This window comes from Malania oleifera, chromosome 9, assembly GCF_029873635.1.
Source record: "Malania oleifera isolate guangnan ecotype guangnan chromosome 9, ASM2987363v1, whole genome shotgun sequence".
NCBI lineage: Eukaryota > Viridiplantae > Streptophyta > Magnoliopsida > Santalales > Ximeniaceae > Malania > Malania oleifera.
The window spans coordinates 85,986,197-86,003,439 of NC_080425.1; the positions used below are offsets into that span (position 1 = coordinate 85,986,197).

At 35.8% G+C, this 17,243-nt stretch overlaps 2 protein-coding genes across 4 annotated transcripts in view; both read left to right on the top strand.

Annotated features, from left to right (window-relative positions):
- Nucleotides 1-10,282, top strand: part of LOC131164497 (transcription initiation factor TFIID subunit 12b) — a 32,561-nt gene extending 22,279 nt beyond the window's left edge. For 2 of the 3 annotated variants that reach the window (XR_009139274.1, XR_009139275.1), the window contains exons 6-9: nucleotides 5,922-5,986; nucleotides 6,396-6,431; nucleotides 6,521-6,769; nucleotides 9,731-10,282. Coding sequence is in view for 1 of the 3 variants with exons in the window: in XM_058121746.1 (XP_057977729.1) it covers nucleotides 5,922-5,986; nucleotides 6,396-6,431; nucleotides 6,521-6,703 (284 nt within the window). In the remaining 2 variants the exon portion in view is untranslated. Of the gene's footprint in view, nucleotides 1-5,921; nucleotides 5,987-6,395; nucleotides 6,432-6,520; nucleotides 7,089-9,730 lie in introns of those variants that run through there. The other variant, XM_058121746.1, reaches the window with a different exon arrangement.
- Nucleotides 10,283-12,189: 1,907 nt separating this feature from the next.
- LOC131163547 (transcription factor MYB8-like) lies at nucleotides 12,190-14,222 on the top strand. Its single transcript, XM_058120140.1, has 3 exons — nucleotides 12,190-12,322; nucleotides 12,730-12,859; nucleotides 13,613-14,222. Exons 1-3 carry the CDS (start codon nucleotides 12,190-12,192, stop codon nucleotides 14,220-14,222), a joined length of 873 nt encoding a protein of 290 aa, XP_057976123.1.
- Nucleotides 14,223-17,243: the final 3,021 nt, after the last annotated feature.

A 17,243-nucleotide genomic window follows, 5' to 3' on the forward strand; every position in this document is an offset into this window, starting at 1 on the left:
CCACGAGGGTGAGAACGAAGCTATCTCCACCATGGGCTTAACATGACTCGACAACTCGTCCTTCCAGCTCATGGTGGAGAAGATCAATGGCAAGAATTTCCGAGAATGGGCACAATCAATGGTAAGGGAAAGTTGGGATTTCTTACCAGCGAGACACGGAGACCTGCCCCAACGGAAACTGCTACCCTTCAAAAATGGAAATCAGAGAACTCCATGGTCACGACGGGGTTGGTGAACTCCATGAAGCTGTTGATTGGGAGGACTTATCTCTTCCTACCGTCGACGAAGGAAGCTTGGGATGTCGTCCGTGAGACCTACTCCAACACCGAGAACTCCTCCCAAATCTTTGAGCTTAAGACGCGACTATGGCAGATGAAGCAGGGAGAAAGGGATGTTACAGATTACTATATGGAGATGACTGCTCTTTGGTAGGAACTTGATTAGAGTTTCGAAGAAGAGTGGGAATGCTCGGGAGATAGTGTCTGACATAAAAAATGCCTCGAGGATGAATGGGTGTTTGAGTTTCTTGCTGGATTAAATTGGGCCCTTGATGATGTCTGTGGAAGAATTCTAGGTCGTCGTCCCTTACCATCAACACGCGAAGTTTTCTCAGAAGTGAGACGAGAAGAAAGTAGGCGTAAGGTGATGCTGAAGGAGACAATCTCTACTGACCGTACTAGACCAGAAATGTCTACCTTGGTGTCTCGAGGGACTCTTCCAGATTTAGTTCAAGACAACAGAAGGGATGCCCCTAGTGTGAACACTGTCGAAAAATTGGCCACACTAGGGAGATGTGTTGGGAGATACACGGGAAACTAGCTGACTGGAAGCCACGAAAAGGCAACAAAAATCAGGGCTACCAAGCCACAGTTGATAATCAAGCCGAGAGACCTCAAGGGGAGAAAATCAGGAATAGTTCCAGTTCAAGTGGTGCATTTAATTCTGAGCAGTTGTTCTCTACCTTTCAGACCTCGGGTCAATCTTCCGCAAATATTTCTTCGGGTTCTTTAACCCAAAGAGGTAATTTTTGGCAAGCCTATTACCTCTAGATCCAAAACTCCTTGGATTATTGATTCAAGTGCCTTTGACCACATGACTGATGCCTATCATCTTTTCTCATCATATTCACCCTGCGCTGGAAATTTGAAAGTTAAAATTACAGATGGATCACTTTCGTCTGTCGTAGGCAAAGGGAATGTCCGACTCTCTAACTCCATCACGCTGAAGTCCGTTCTTCATGTTCCTAATTTATTTTGCAACTTACTATTCATTATCCAGTTAACTAAGAATTCCAATTATTCTGCTAAATTTCTTCCCTCTCATTGTGTTTTTCAGGACCTATCATTAGGGAAGACGATCGGCAGTGCTAAGGAGTGTGAGAGATTCTACTACTTTGAGGAGGCTAATGTGAGTGAACAACGTCAAATTGCTATCTGTGATTCTGCATCTGCTCCTAAGGATAGTGATATTTTGTTATGGCATTTTAGAATGGGTCATCCCAATTTCCAGTATTTGAGACAATTATTTCCTTCCATTTGTTCGAATAAAACATCATTTGATTTTCAATGTGAGATTTGTGAAATTGCAAAACACCAACGTACTTCTTTCCCGAAGTTAAAATACAAACCAACCTCACTGTTTACTATGATTCATAGTGTTTTATAGGGTCTGTCTAGCACTCTCAATCGTAACTACACAAAATGGTTTGTTACTTTTATTGATGACCACACTCGTACTTGTTGGGTATACTTGTTGAAAGACAAAACTAAAGTGCGTTATGTGTTTATCAATTTTCATTCCATGATTCAATCACAATTTCACACAAAAATTCAAATTATGCGTATAGATAATGGAATTATTCATCAAAGTTCCTGTGTTGACACCCCCCAACAAAATGGGTTTGTTGAATGAAAAAACAGACATATCCTTGAAGTAGCTCGTGCATTGCTGTTTACAACCAATATGCCAAAAATGTTTTGGGGTGATGCCATTCTCACAGCTACATGTCTCATTAATAGAATGCCTAGTCGAGCTCTCTCTTTTGCCTCACCTCTTCAAAAACTCCAGGAATTTTTTCCAAACTCTCGTCTCAGCTCTAATCTCTCTCTCAAAGTGTTTGGTTGTGCCGCTTTTGTCCATATACATCATCGACATAAATTGGATCCGCGCGCCCTCAAGTGTTTCTTTCTTGGCTATTCTCCTACCCAAAAAGGGTACAAATGTTGTGATCCTACAATAAAAAGGGTATTTGTTAGTCTTGATGTAATTTTCTTTGAAACTACTCCTTACTTCCAAAAGCCCTCCCTTCAGAGGGAGACTTTGAGTAGTAAAGAAGCTCAAGTTTTGGATTTCAATACCTTTATTACTGAACTTGAGCATGTTCCAAACACTGAACTTGTCCCAAACACTGAGCCTATCTTGAAAAGTGCTTCTAATATGCCAAATACAGAAAAAAAACTTGATTTGAGGGGAAGATGCAAGAAAACAAATAACAAGGAGATACTTGTCTACTCAAGAAAGCCAAAATTAAAGGACACAAATAATATCATACCTAAGGCACCAAAAGAGTCGGAACCAGTGATAGATCCAAGCAACCATGAGTCTTCATCCACTCCTGATCAGGTAATGTCTTCAAGTAATCTTGAGTCCTCCTTTAATAAACATGCACAAGCTGATATCAATTTACCCATTGCTCGCAGAAAACAAACTCGGTCATGTACTCTCCATCCCATCTCCAAATTCATGTCTTACAATACTTTGTCTATAGGATGTCGTGCTTTTACCTCTAATCTTGATAGGATAAAAATTCCAAAGAATATTCAGGAAGCCCTTAAGATCCCTGAATGGAGAGAGGCAGTTATGAAGGAAATGTGGGCCTTGGAAAAAAATGGAACATGGGATGTGATGAATCTACTGAGAGGGAAGAAACTAGTGGGCTATAAATGGGTGTTTACTGTGAAATACAAAGCTGATGGGATAGTGGAACGGTACAAAGCCCACCTTGTTGCAAAAGGGTTTACTCAAACCTATGGCATTGACTACACAGAGACTTTTGCACCCGTGGCAAAACTGAATACTGTCCGAGTTCTCATAGCCTTGGCAGCCAACCTGGATTGGCAACTCCAGCAACTTGACATCAAGAATGCTTTTTTGAATGGCGAATTAGAAGAAGAAGCCTTCATGACGATACCACCAGACTTTTGTAAAAGGGGTGAAGAAAACAAAGTATGCAAACTCAAAAAGCTCGTGTATGGACTCAAATAGTCTCCAAGAGCTTGGTTTGATAGATTTACAAAGGTGATTAGGAGCCAAGGATATTGGCAAGGACAATCAGACCATACTATGTTCTTCCGGTAGTTTGAAGATGGGAAGAAAACAATTTTGATTGTATATGTCGATGACATCATCCTAACTGGAGACAACATAGCAGAGATGTCGGTTGAAAAAATTCTTGGCCACTAAGTTTGAGGTAAAAGATTTGGGACAAATGCGGTATTTTTTGGGGATGGAAGTTGCTAGATCAAATAAGGGAATCAGTGTTTCTCAGAGGAAGTATGTCTTAGACCTCCTAACTGAAACCGGCATGCTTGGGTGCAAACCAAGTGATACCCCCATTGAAGCAGGAAAAAGAAGAGAAGACATCGGAAAACCTATTGAATGAGAAAGGTATCAGAGATTAGTTGGCAAAATAATTTAATTATCAGACACTAGACCCGACATCGCATTTGCAGTAAATGTGGTGAGTCAACATATGCATTCACCTAGGGAAAGTTACCTAGAAGCGGCGCACAGGATTCTTTCTCGAGGGATCTCTGGGCCAAGGACTATTCTTCAAAAAATGTGAAAGCAAAGAAATAGAAGTCTTCACAGATGCTGATTGGGTAGGATAATCAGAAGATAGAAGGTCCACTTACGGGTACTGCACCTTTGTATGGGGAAACTTGGTGATTTGGAGAAACAAAAAACAGAACGTTGTGGCTAGAAGTAGTGCTGAAGCAGAGTTTAGAGCTGTGGTGCAAGGGATTTGTGAAGAATTGTGGTTACGGAAACTCTTGGAGGAGTTACATGTCATGGTAAAGTTCTCTATCAAACTCTTACTGTGATAACAAAGCAACCATTAACAACTCTCTTAATACAGTCCAGCATGACAGGACCAAACATGTAGAAGTGGATAGACACTTTATCAAGGAGAAGGTTGAAGAAGGAACCATTTGCACGACTTATGTTCCTACCAAAGAACAAACAGCCGACATCGTCACCAAAGGATTACCTCGACAAAGTTTTGATGATTTCACATACAAGTTGGATATGGTCAACATTTATGATCCAACTTGAGGGGGAGTGTAGAAATCCTGAGAATAATGGGTCAATGATACTAGAGATTGTATAGGGATTTCTAGCCTAATACTTGGGCAGATTTCATGCTCTTATTTTAGGCAATTCTTTTCTTGTTGATATACGAGTTGTATTATTTATAGAGAGTTTTGGTTGCACAGAATTATTCAAGAAATACATAAATCATTCATTCTGATTACAGATATGGTAACAGTGAGTGAGATAAGATGGTATACAAATTCTTCTGCACTCTTGCATAGTGTAGCAATTTCGGTGCAACTCTAGTGAGGTATTATTTGCTTTGGTCCATGCCCCTCACGATTTCTCTCATAAAAGTCACAAGGATGAGACCTAATCCATCCTTACATGACCAAGATCTCCATCTCCCTAGTATAGGCTTGACGTAGGACTGTGACAAGCTCGTGCTTGATATTTGATACCCTTATCATAATGTCCCACATTTTTGCATAGGGAATCCTACATTATCCCAAGGTTGCTCTTATACCAAACATAACAATCTCAACCTAACTTTGGTGAGGTATTGTCCGCTTTGGCCATTGGGTCCCACAATTTTTCCCCATAAAAGGTCCCTCACATGACGAAATCTAATTCATCCTTATTTAACCAATATTTCCCTACATCTTCTAGTTTAACATCAAAATTTGTATAATCTATAGTAGCTGCATGCCCACACTGTGTGCGCCTCGTGTCATATTTAATACTTTTTAGGGTATAATGTGAAGTTAGGATATAATAGGGTTCTGTGTGCGCCTGGTTAAATGTTGCCTAGGACAAACACAAAAATCTATCAATTTAGAAGTAAGTTCAATTGCAGGATGCTATGATTGTAGAAAGATCCTATGAGGATTCAACTGATCCCATGAATCCTATCTTACCAGAACAAATATATACTGGGGTATCCTTTCTTTCTTTGTGGATCTGGATCCTTCTGGCAAATTAGGATTGCTGGATTCTTTGGCAAAGTAGGGTTGCTGGATTCTCTTGGCAAAATGGAGCACTGGGTCCTGATTGTGATTTTTGCTCCAGAATACTAGTCATATGTGAGGAACAGGATTGTGGGCTTATATTTATGTTACTGCAGAAATGGTCTTAAATTCAGGCTCATATTACTTGCCTGTTTGAAGGGGTGCAGTTTTCAGGATAACATCAGAGATTGGAGCGCTAAGATGTAGTTTTAGTTTCTATTTTCTTTTGTTAGAGGACTTATTGTTCTCCTTTTTTCCATCTTTTTTCGTTCTGCTTTTAATATAGTTTCTTTCATATTTAAAAAAAAAAAAACTCAGGCTCACAGTACTGCAACAAGGAAGATCAAGTAAATGTTTTTGGCATGCCCCACTTGTTATGTGTGCATTTAAATTAAGTGATAGTGATTGATTTTATATTACAGATCTCTTGAAAAATGGCTGCTCAGATCTCATTTATCATAATATGCATTACTTCAATATTAATATTACTTCAGGTGCATTTTTTTATGCACACCATATCCAACAGCTTCCTTGCATTTGTTTTCCTTATATTATTTTTAAATGAAACAAATGAATCTGATGCAAAGAAATTATGTGCAGAGAAAAATTGGCATTTAACTGTTCCTGGATTTTCAAGTGAAGAGCAGAAACCCCAACCAAAATTTGTAAGCATGCTACTTATATAGATTTTGTGTTATGCAATATAGAATATCTCTTCGTCTATATGTTCTAAGCATATATTCAAAAGGAAAGGCAAGTAACCATGTGATAGAATTCTAAGAATAATAAGATGAATTTTGAGAAGGTGTTTTGCTCATGTCTATTTGAAAATTGATGATGCAAATATAGAAATTCTATGAGCAGAAAGCATTTTGAAGTAGTCTAAAAATTTTGTCAAACCATGCTTTTGCATTGTCTTAATCTGTCATTATACTTGAACAATTTTTTTCACTCTTCAATTCAGGCAATATGATAATTCAGGGCTCGGAGAATATTTTTAATGCACATTATTTATTATTTTTGTTCCTTGAATGAACTGGTAATTTGATATTTGAATTTGAATTGCACTTGCAGTCATCAAATGATCTCCACAAGAAGCGTCTTGATATGGTAAGTTAAAAATTATTTTAATTTTCATTTACTTTGTCCTCTTTTTTCATGTGTTGTAACTCTGCCTCTTCTCATTAACTAATTTTCAGATACGGGCATTAATGGAATCATCGCACACTGAAACAACTATGAATAATGCTAAAGATATTATCAGACAGGGACTTAGCAACTCAGTAGGTGCAAACCACCTTATGAGGCCTTCACCTAGTTCAGATCAGTTAATTTCACCACCAACCAGTTCGCAAATGCTGCAGCAAATTACACGGTTCTAATGGAATAGTTCTTTCTTTTTTATCAGCTCTCCATGGTGATTGGGTCTAACTCATTTGACCTTATTGGTAAGTATGAAGCCTTATAAAAATGAACTTCTTCTGTTATACCTACAAAGATGACTGTAAAGTGCGAATCGTGATAGATGAAACATTCCTTTGACTGTTAGTGCTGGTTGATTTATGGAAGGGAACCATGGCTTTAAATTTCTGTGAAGTTGTCACCCATGGAAATTTCAACTTTTCACCACATTTGTAATCGCAAACAAGTCTCCACTCTGCTGAATTTTCTTTGAGAATTCAAAATTTTCTTTGAAATTTCCATGAATAGGCCAAAATCTGTCGAAGTTTGAATGAAAAGTCAAGAATTCTGGCAGATCTTCAAATACATTGTATTCCATCTCATACAAATATAGGCCCTTCTTTTATGTTTTGGGTTTTTGAAGCTGGTTTTAATTGACACATTACTCATCTTGATTTATAATATCATGTTCTTTTTAGCAGTTTGTCTTGAGAATTCCACTTGTGAGTTTGCCTCACATTAGAAAAATTGAGTGAATAATGGCTGCTTATATACATGGTTGGACCTAAGACCCAATAGGCTTAAACTTTTGGGTTAAGTTGGTGTTCACCCATGTGTATCAAGCCTACCCATGGATACCTCCGGTGCTAACAAGTGGTATCAGAGTTGACAGTTTGTAGCTCTAGGTGAGCGACGCATAAAAAAAAGTCGAGGCATGAAGCTAATTCTTCTGACGTGCTAACATTTGGAAGACCAAGTGTGTGACCGAGACCAATAAGGATCATCTAAGTTTGGAAGATAGATCCGAATAGGGTCAAAACGTGGGAGGTAGGATTGGTTTGATACGTGGAATGCAATCCGAGTCACGTAAGACGCGATGGTAAGGTCCACTTGAGCAACTGTTGGAGAATTGAGCTTACTCTCATGAGGAAGATGAATTCCCTTCAAGGGAGAGCAATTGGAACTCACAAGTGAGGGGGGGATTATTGAGAATTCCACTTGTGAGTTCGTCTCAAATTGAAAAATTGAGTGGATGATGGGTGCTTATATACATGGTTGGACCCAAGACCCAATAGAGTTAAGCTTTTATGTTAAGTTGGCGCTCACCCATGTGTATCAAGCCTACCCATGGACTCCTCTAGTGCTAACAGTTTGTGCATGCATATATTTAAATTTTTTTAAATATGTTTTATCAGCCAATAATTTCTATTTTGAGCGTTTATATTATTAGATTTCTACTAGTAACTAAATGATTTGATATATATATTTTATCTTTTCAACAAAATTTCATCATAAACATAAACAATATGTTTATAATTTAAATTATTGGTAACATTGGGTGGAACAAATTTTTGATAATCTTATATTCCGCAGTGTTATGCCACAAGGAAGCATTGTTGTGATATCGACTAAACATTACATTATGAGTCCAATATGTTATTTAGTTGCATATATTACGTAATCCATATTGTGAGAGTGAAGGGGAGCCTATGCGCATGGTAAAACTGTCGCTGTGTGACCTGGAGGTCATGGGTTCGAGGTGGAGAAACAACCTCTTAAAAAAAAAAAATGTAAGGTAAGGCTGTGTACTGTAGACCAACCTCTTAAAAAAAAAAAATGTAAGGTAAGGCTGTGTACTGTAGACCCATTATAGTCTGCTTGTCCAACTGAGTACTAGAATTATGGTATTCTTAAATTTTGTGGTTGGGTTTACATTAAATTTCACTCTACGATAGGGAACAGTTTGCCCCCAATACCCTCTCATAAAGCACACTATTTTCAGTAAACTCTTTTTGATTGGATATTAGTAAACATCCCTTGACTCATTTTCTGGTTTGTTCTCTGGAGAAGTTATTTTCCGAATATTTTGTTGAAATGATTATTGTATCGACTGCTGCTTATTTGTTCATGATAATTTCAACTCAGTTAAGATGCAGTTCTAGAAAGAAGCAATATTAATCCTGGATTTGTTAGGACTGCTAATGTATGGATCTAGATATAGAATTTTCCCAGAATTTAGATGTTTTTGATGTTAGGAGGAGTAATGAGATTGTTTTTTTTTTGCAATGGGAGATTATTTATAGAACTCTGCTGTGGGATTTGCCATGCTTAGGTGGTGTGGTCTTCTCTAGGCTCTCCCTACCCTTGGAAATTTATTGTTTGTGCAGTGGTTATAACTGGTGTGAGCCATTTAATTTTTAGAAACTGGAAAATTTGAATTGTGTGGTCATGTGTAGGGGGTTCGGTTTTTTGTGTAGTGGGCCAACACCTTTTGCACCACCTGTTTTTTCTCGTGGCTTGTATTGGGGAATGTCTAGATCTTTAGGCTGTATTTTGATCCTGAAGTATGCTTATATAGCCTGTTCGAAAGATGATTCCTATGCGATTAGAAGGTTTTCTTATATCAGCAGGAGATTTGACATGAAAAAGCTACTCATTCAGGTGTCAACATCCTTCTCATATGCTTTTGAACTTTCCACTATGAATACGGTACTAACACAAAACATAATTTCTCCAATAGATCCCTATATATCAGTTTTGTTCCCACTGAATTCACAGATTTGAACCATCAATCACAAAGATTAATGCTTTGCATTTTTTTAACAATTTTAGAATTCTTGGACCATCGCAGTTGTATATCACTCTGTTTAATCTGGATTGGGTCAGCTGTGTATGGATCCTGCTCAGCCCTCCACTCTGTTACTGTTGAATCATATTAGCCCTTTGCTTAGCTCGATTTTAGTTCTTTTTCCCTAGTTCCAAGTTCTACTTGGTCTGAAATTCATTATGTCTCGGGAAGTGAGATATTACTTGCTTTGTGTTTTTCGGGGCACTAGAATCACTATTGATTGCTAATAAGCCTTTGATTGACTGATGTGTTCTGGTGCCATTTATTTTATTAGCGTGCATTATTCAACCTTAGGTTGGATTGACGATGTGTTTTGGTGCCCATTTTTTCATGGAAACTTGACATAAAATTTCAACCTATTCTTTTGTGCATATATCAGGTTGAATTGACAAGAGCTTGTGCGTAATTACTTTCAACGAGTCAGAAATCTGAAGATGGTTGCGAAAATCACTGCTGCTGCCATCTTCCTATAACTGTGTTTTGTTTGTGATTATTTGATTTTGTTGATAGTGCCATAAAAGGTACTCCTAGTGAATTGACGGCCTTACCTGGTGGCTGTGTATCTTAGGTTTTCTATTTCTATTTCAATTTTGAATTTTTTTTCCCCCTTGTTTTTGGGGGAGGCTTGTGTATTCTTAGTTTCAGCTGAGATATACTTGGCCATAATCCAAGTATTCTTAGCTTTCCGGCACATGGGAGAGCTTGGGACGCTTGGGCAGGCATTGTATTCTTATGCATTACCATACAGAGTATCTTTTATGGAGTTCTTTAGACTTTTCAGTTTTCTTGTGTCATAACAAACGTATGAATTGAGCTGTAAGTTCCCCAGTGGAGTTCAAATGTATTTTTCAAACTCTTTTATAGTTTTTTCTGGCGGGTTATGCCTCTTCCATACCAAATATGATTCTGGAAAATTGCTCTATTGATGTAATTGCTTCGGCTTATTCATATTTACGCGCATGATTTTTACATTTGAAATAAAAAAATGTTGATGTCTTAAACTTGGTTTATCATTGTGTGGCCAACAGCCAACATTATCTTAATTCAGAACTTTATTATTCTGAAACTCGATTAGTGATTTTTAACGACTAGAGCTGCAATTGAGTCGAGCCGAACTGAGTCAAGCTCTAGTATGTTTAGGCTTGGCTCATTTAATAAACGAACCCTTAAAATTGAGCTCGAGTTTGGCTCATTAACTAAACGTGTCAGGCTCAACCTTGTTCATCCTTGATTTATTTATTAATTGAGCTTAAAACGAGCTAAGGCTAATCTTATTAAAATTGTAATTATATATTAATAAACTTTAAAATTAAATCTAAAATTGCTTATTGAAACATAAATTTAATATTTTAATTTTTGTTTTACTATCTTATTAAAAATTTTTAAAAGACAATGTGAGTAGTCATGATTAAAGAGAAAATACTTCTATATGTGCAAAACACAGCAAGTTTAAAATACACTCTAAATCAAATATATAAATTTATGAACCTTCTAACAAGCAAATAAACTAAGCCTATTTTTTATACATACTAAAAAGTTGATGAATTTACTTCATGAGTTAACTCCTAACCTATTAAATAATCCTATTCCTTGAGTTTTTTTTTGAACATTTTAAGTTGCACTAAAGGAGTTGGATCACAAGCTTAGCAAGCTGAGTATGATCTAGTTCAAGTTCGACTTGTTTAATTTTTGAGCTCAAACTCGAAGTTGACTCATCTATCTCAATAAAGGAGTTCAAACAAGCTATTATCAAGTCAAATATTGAATAGCTTGCCAACAACTTGACTTAATTATTTGCAGCCCTATTTAGAACCATTATGGTAGATCTTAATAAAATCCTCCATGTTGATTTTCTAGAATCAAGAAATCATCTTCTTTGGGCATCAAGGGTTCTTTATTATTATTATTATTATTATTATTATTATTATTATTCGGGAATTCCATCCACCATCGTGCCACTTTGAACACTATGTTGCAGCACCAAACTCAGGGAGGTGAAAGCTATCCACCTATTGACGCATTCCTAGTAATTCACCGGCGTAATGCCTAAAGGGGGAATCGAACCTGTGACCTTGGGGTCACCAAAGTCACAAGTTGCCCTTATCACTTGAGCTGATCCGATTGGAAATGTTCTTTATTATTAACCATGAAAGAAAGTTCCAATAAATATTTCTTTGATACGTACTTCAAGGTGTATATCCACTCGAGCATTTTTGAGCATGAAGGGCATCACTTAATTTGTTGATCGGATTCTTTTTTGGAAAATTAGTTACAATGCATGTATGTTGAGTATTAAAATTTAATACTCTTCTAAGGCACAATGAGGTTTTCACAACTCTTGGTTAAGTTTTTGACAAGGTAGGCTAGCTAATGTGTAGGTGGGTGAAACTATGCATGTATACATACACACAAACACACACAATATACACACATTATTTCAAAAGAATTAAATAATAAAAAAATAGACATATAAAAAACTAATTAAGTAAATGACAAATTAAGCTAGATGGCATAGGGAGACAAGTAGCATTTTCCAGTCTAATATTACTACGTTTCCCCTAGAATATCTAATTCCTCATGGTCACTATACTATAAATCTTTTCCTCTCCCTCCTAGCTAGCTAGGCTAGCTTTAAGCTCCTTTGGCCACGCCTCCTTATAGTAAACAAGTTTCATCCAGAAAAGAAGATATGTGGATGGATCTGAGCTATCTATTTGACCAAACACACCCACTGCATATATATATATATATATATATATATATATATATATATATTTATTTACACTACTTCGCACACCCATACAAGAATAGAAAATAAGCAAGAGAGAGCGAGAGAGAATGGGAAGGAAGCCATGCTGTGCGAAGGTGGGACTCAACAGAGGAGCATGGTCGACTCAGGAAGATCAAATCCTCATCAACTATATCAAAGCCTATGGCGTTGGCAATTGGCGAACCCTTCCTCAAAAAGCAGGTCCCTATTACATATATACATAGCATGCATGTCTTTAAATATGATGTTACCTTTTTCTTTTTTTCCCTTTCTGATTTTGTTCTTGCTCTTACTCATATTTTTGTGTATTTTTTTGCTTTCTTCTTAACGATTCATGTACCCGACTCATCATGTTTTAATAAATTCATTATAATTATATATATGTTGCATGTGGAAAAATAAATTTTTTTTAAAGGATGGTGTACTTCTTAGACATTTAGGACACTTCATTATATATTTATCGAGATAATGAGTCCATTTTTCTACTTTTTTCACTTAAATATTAAAATAGCATTTCAAATGAAAAGCTGTAACGCTCAATACTCAAACCTAACAGAGACGTGATATATATGATACTGTTTAATAAATTCATAAAAATTTAAATGAAGGGTTGAAGAGATGTGGGAAGAGTTGCAGGCTGCGGTGGATTAATTATTTGAATCCGGAGATTAAGAGAGGAAATATTTCTGCAGAAGAAGAAGACCTCATCATTAGACTACACTCTCTTCTTGGCAACAGGTTAATTTTCTCCCCTCCCCTTATTAAATTAAACAGTTTCATTATTTACTAAATTAACTTCGATTTCCATCCTCCATCTATTCTTTTTTTTTTTTCAATTCGAATACATGCCAATTTTAACTAAAGACAACTTTGATTAACTGGGGAAAGAAACACGTTCCACAGCATTTTTTCTTCTTCACGTGTCAATTTTTCTCGACAATTCAAAAGGCAAAAAAATAAAAAATAAAAAAATGCTTGTTTTATTTTATTTTATTTTATTTTTCCTGTGCAGATGCTTTTACTTGCAAAATTGCAGGTAAAAATAGTAACGTTATATGAAATATCATGAGCACATGCAAAATTTAAATTTGCGAATAAACAATAAAAAGTAGTAAAAAGCTTTTCAATCTTTGAAATGGAATGTTTTATGGATATGTATGTTTAAATAGTTGGATCAAAAGACTTCTATTTTAAATTGAGATCTCGAATTTTGAGGTATATGGGACTGCCCGATAGACCGAAAAAAGAACATTATAATTCATAATTTCCTTATTAAATTTTTATTTTTTAAAAAATTATAAAAATTTTCAAGATTCATATTAATAGATAGAAATTAAATTCTCGTTAATCCAATTCTCGATTTTGAACATCTTGTTTAAGTTCCCATATTAAGAGAACGGATTCTATATAAAATCTCTTTAATTAATTAATTAATTATTTTTTGTTGAAGCAAAATTAAATTGAATTGAATTAATGTATGAGCGTATTCAGGTGGGCTTTAATAGCAGGAAGGCTTCCGGGGAGAACAGACAACGAAATCAAAAACTATTGGAACACAACACTGTCCAAGAAGCTGCGCGTGCGCCGGCAACCCACTCCTCGCCCTTCCTCACCAATTAAATCTCCTACCAATAATATCATTAATCCTGTATCCAAACAGCCGAAACCTGCTACCGTTGCAGTTGCACCACCCGGCGCCGGCGACCTTCCTCCTTCAGGAAAACTTGCAGCAGATTTCGTCGTCTCCGATGGCGGCCAGAGCTCCGTTTCTTCAACTCCTGTCGGCGAAGATATCGACGACGATCGCGACTCGTTGGATTTTGATCACCTGGACGTCGATGTCTTTGACTTCGACGTGGAAGCTCTACTCATGCCGCCGGATTTTAATGCTTTCAGCTCATTCTCATCATATTTTCCGAAAACCCACGACTGCAGCAGCGGCGATGAGATGATGACGATGATGATGACGGCGATGGAGGATAAAAATCGTCACCATTGGCGTCATCATGGCGATCACCCTCTTCCACATTATCATGATGATGCTGATCATCCTTTAGAACAGGAGCTGAGGAAGGTGGTTTCGTTTCTAGATTTAGAATAAAATGATTAATTAAATGAGTTCCTGGATTAGTTTGATTGATCGAACAAGTTTAGGAAGTGAGATACGAGATGATGATCACCTCCGCAACTTAATTTCAATTACTATCATTAGTTAGTATTTAATGGTTATGCATGCATGCATACGTACCATTAGCACGTGCTTAGTTATATATGTATATGTTAAAGAACATACGGTGCGTGGTCAGACTTTGTGTCTCACCCAGTATGTAATATATAAATAATATAGAGTTTCATTATATATATAATATAAAGGTCATAGCTATACGTTGACCCATGATTATACAACACACTATATATTGACACATATAGCTATCTGTGCTAATTGATCAGGTGTTAAATGTGTTGAGTATAGGATCGAATGCTATTTCATTGATTGATATATTTGATTAGTGAGCTGTGTATCACTAAAATAAGTGCACAATAAAATCTTTCTTATATTTCAATTTTTAAAATCAGATCTTGACATTCATATTTCTCGTCAATTTAGTTGATGAATAATTTTCTAAATTAGTTTTATATTAAAAATTATGATTATATTAATTGATCCATTAATTGACCATAATACGAACGATGCAGTTAATTTTACATAATTTCTAAATTTTTATGTCATTTTTTACTAAATAAAAGAAGCAAATAAACATTATAAAACTTAAAATCATGATAACAATTCACATGTTTTTTTTTTTTCTTCAGATAGCTCGGGGACTATAGTCATCATCACGCTACTTTGAATACTATTATGCAGCACCAAACTCAGGGCTGAAAGTCGCCCGCCAATTGACGCACCCCTGGTAATTCACCGGGATAAATTCTCAAGGAAGAATCGAACTCGTGACCATGAGATCCATATATAGTCTGTTGATTCGTAATTCATAAAACTTATTTTAGGTTTTTTATTTGTATTTTTAGTTTTCTTGATTTTATATGTCAATGAAATAAAATAAGGTACACCTTAATTCTAATTCTTATTTTTATTTTATTTATTTAATTATAATATTTCTAAAAAAAGTCCTTTTTACATAAATAAAAAAATTAATGCGATTATAACATATAGAAATATATTTATTTTTTTACTTTAAATTTATTAAGACATTATAAATTTTTGAGAATAATATGCAATAGAAATGTTTGTAAAATAATTCCATTTTATGAACACTTAGCATGCTATAAGTTATCTCAGTTTGTTTTATTTTATTTTTTCTTAATCCGAGAAATTCTAAACATAAAAAAGTATTGAATTAGTTGATGTCATTTGGTTGTTAATCAATAGATTAAAATGTGGATTAAGATAACAACTCTTAGTGAGAATGCAAATTGACAAAAAATAAAAATGTAAAGGCGCAAATTTTAAAACTGCTAGAACATGAGGGATTAAAATGATTATGACAAATGAAATATTAAGGGATTAATTACAAAAATTTGAATGTGATACATCCAGTTTACCTATTGTTTTTAATCAAACATCCTTAGACTGCCTTTGGGAGTAGGGGTGGCCAAACGGATCGAAACTTGATGGGTGATTTGTGACCCGCCTGTTTAAATTGCGTTCGGGTTTAGTAAAAGGTGACCCACTTATAAATAGATTAGGCAGGTGTGAGTTGGGTACCCGTTTATGTGTTGTTTATTAAACGAGCGAGTTTTGGTTTATATGTTAGTCACCCATTAGTAAACAAATCAACTCAAACCCAAACTCGTTTAATCCCTACCCATTTACGACTCGCCCAAACACGACCCATTAACTTGTTTTGCCACCCTTATTTGGGAGCATGGATTTCTGATCTCTGATCTCATATTTGGATTTGGATAGATTTGATAAATTTCAGTACAATTTTATATTACATAATATTCAAATTTAATACATATCGGTTCACTAAACATAGGATTACAGTCTTTTAAGTTTTTTACTAATAAAAATGCTACATGTGAATATATATATATAGACACATGCGAGCCTTTTCAATCCAATTCTATATTTCCACACTATTCTTTTTTTTTTTTCTTTTTGAAAAATGAAAAAATTAATATCTTCCAAATAGTTAATAAATTAAATAATACACATCATCATAAGTTAATTTGGTTTTGAAACTTCGTAAATATTTTAATTTCCTAATAATTTGTATTACTTGATCCTTAGGATGAGAAACATGTATATTAATTAATTAATTAATAACTATAGCTAGCTAGTGATCGATGTAGCAGAAAATGACAATGAAAGTTGCGTTGACGAAGATTTTGGAGAGATGGGACAGGTCATCAAAATGCACGTGCAAGCTCTATCCCATAAGAAACAATCCCCATGCAGCTTGTTCCTTCTTGTTTGTTTCCGGGGAAATTAACGTGGACCTCCCTCCATCTTTCCCGGGAAAGTGGGACACATGCCCGCCCCTACATCGGCTCGTTGAAAGGTTTATTATATTATATGGCTCAGTACACGTGTTTGATTGCGGTCAAAACTTAATTACCTCGGATGATTTTTTATAAGGTAAAAATTTGTGAGTTTGAATCTTAATTCAAATCCTTGAATTTTAAATAACTTCGACAGAAGAGCCTGGGCCAATGTGTGAGGCCCACAGCCAACCTTCGTGGCCAGATATAACAAGGCAACGAATTTGCGAGCCCAAAACTGGCCCAAGTCGTTGTCCTTCATCATCAGCTCCATTCTATGGGCTTGTTGTCCACGCCTATGCTTATTGGGCCGTTTGAACTATCCTATGCTTGCTTAATTGATTAAGGCCTAGTTTCATCCTCTCCCGGGTGTTTTTTTAAAGGAATATTTAAAAAAAAAAAAAAAAAATTGATCCCTACCAAAAAAAAGATTTTAGAAAGAAAAAGTTGACTTTTAAGCCTTTGGTAAAAAAAGTTATAAGGTGTCTAACACTGCGTTTGGGAATATGAATTTCGCATCTTGAATTCAGAGTTGGATGAATTTTTACAAATTTTAATAAAATTTAACATTACATCTGATCCAAATCCAAGGGCTCCCCGAGCATAGGGTAAAAGA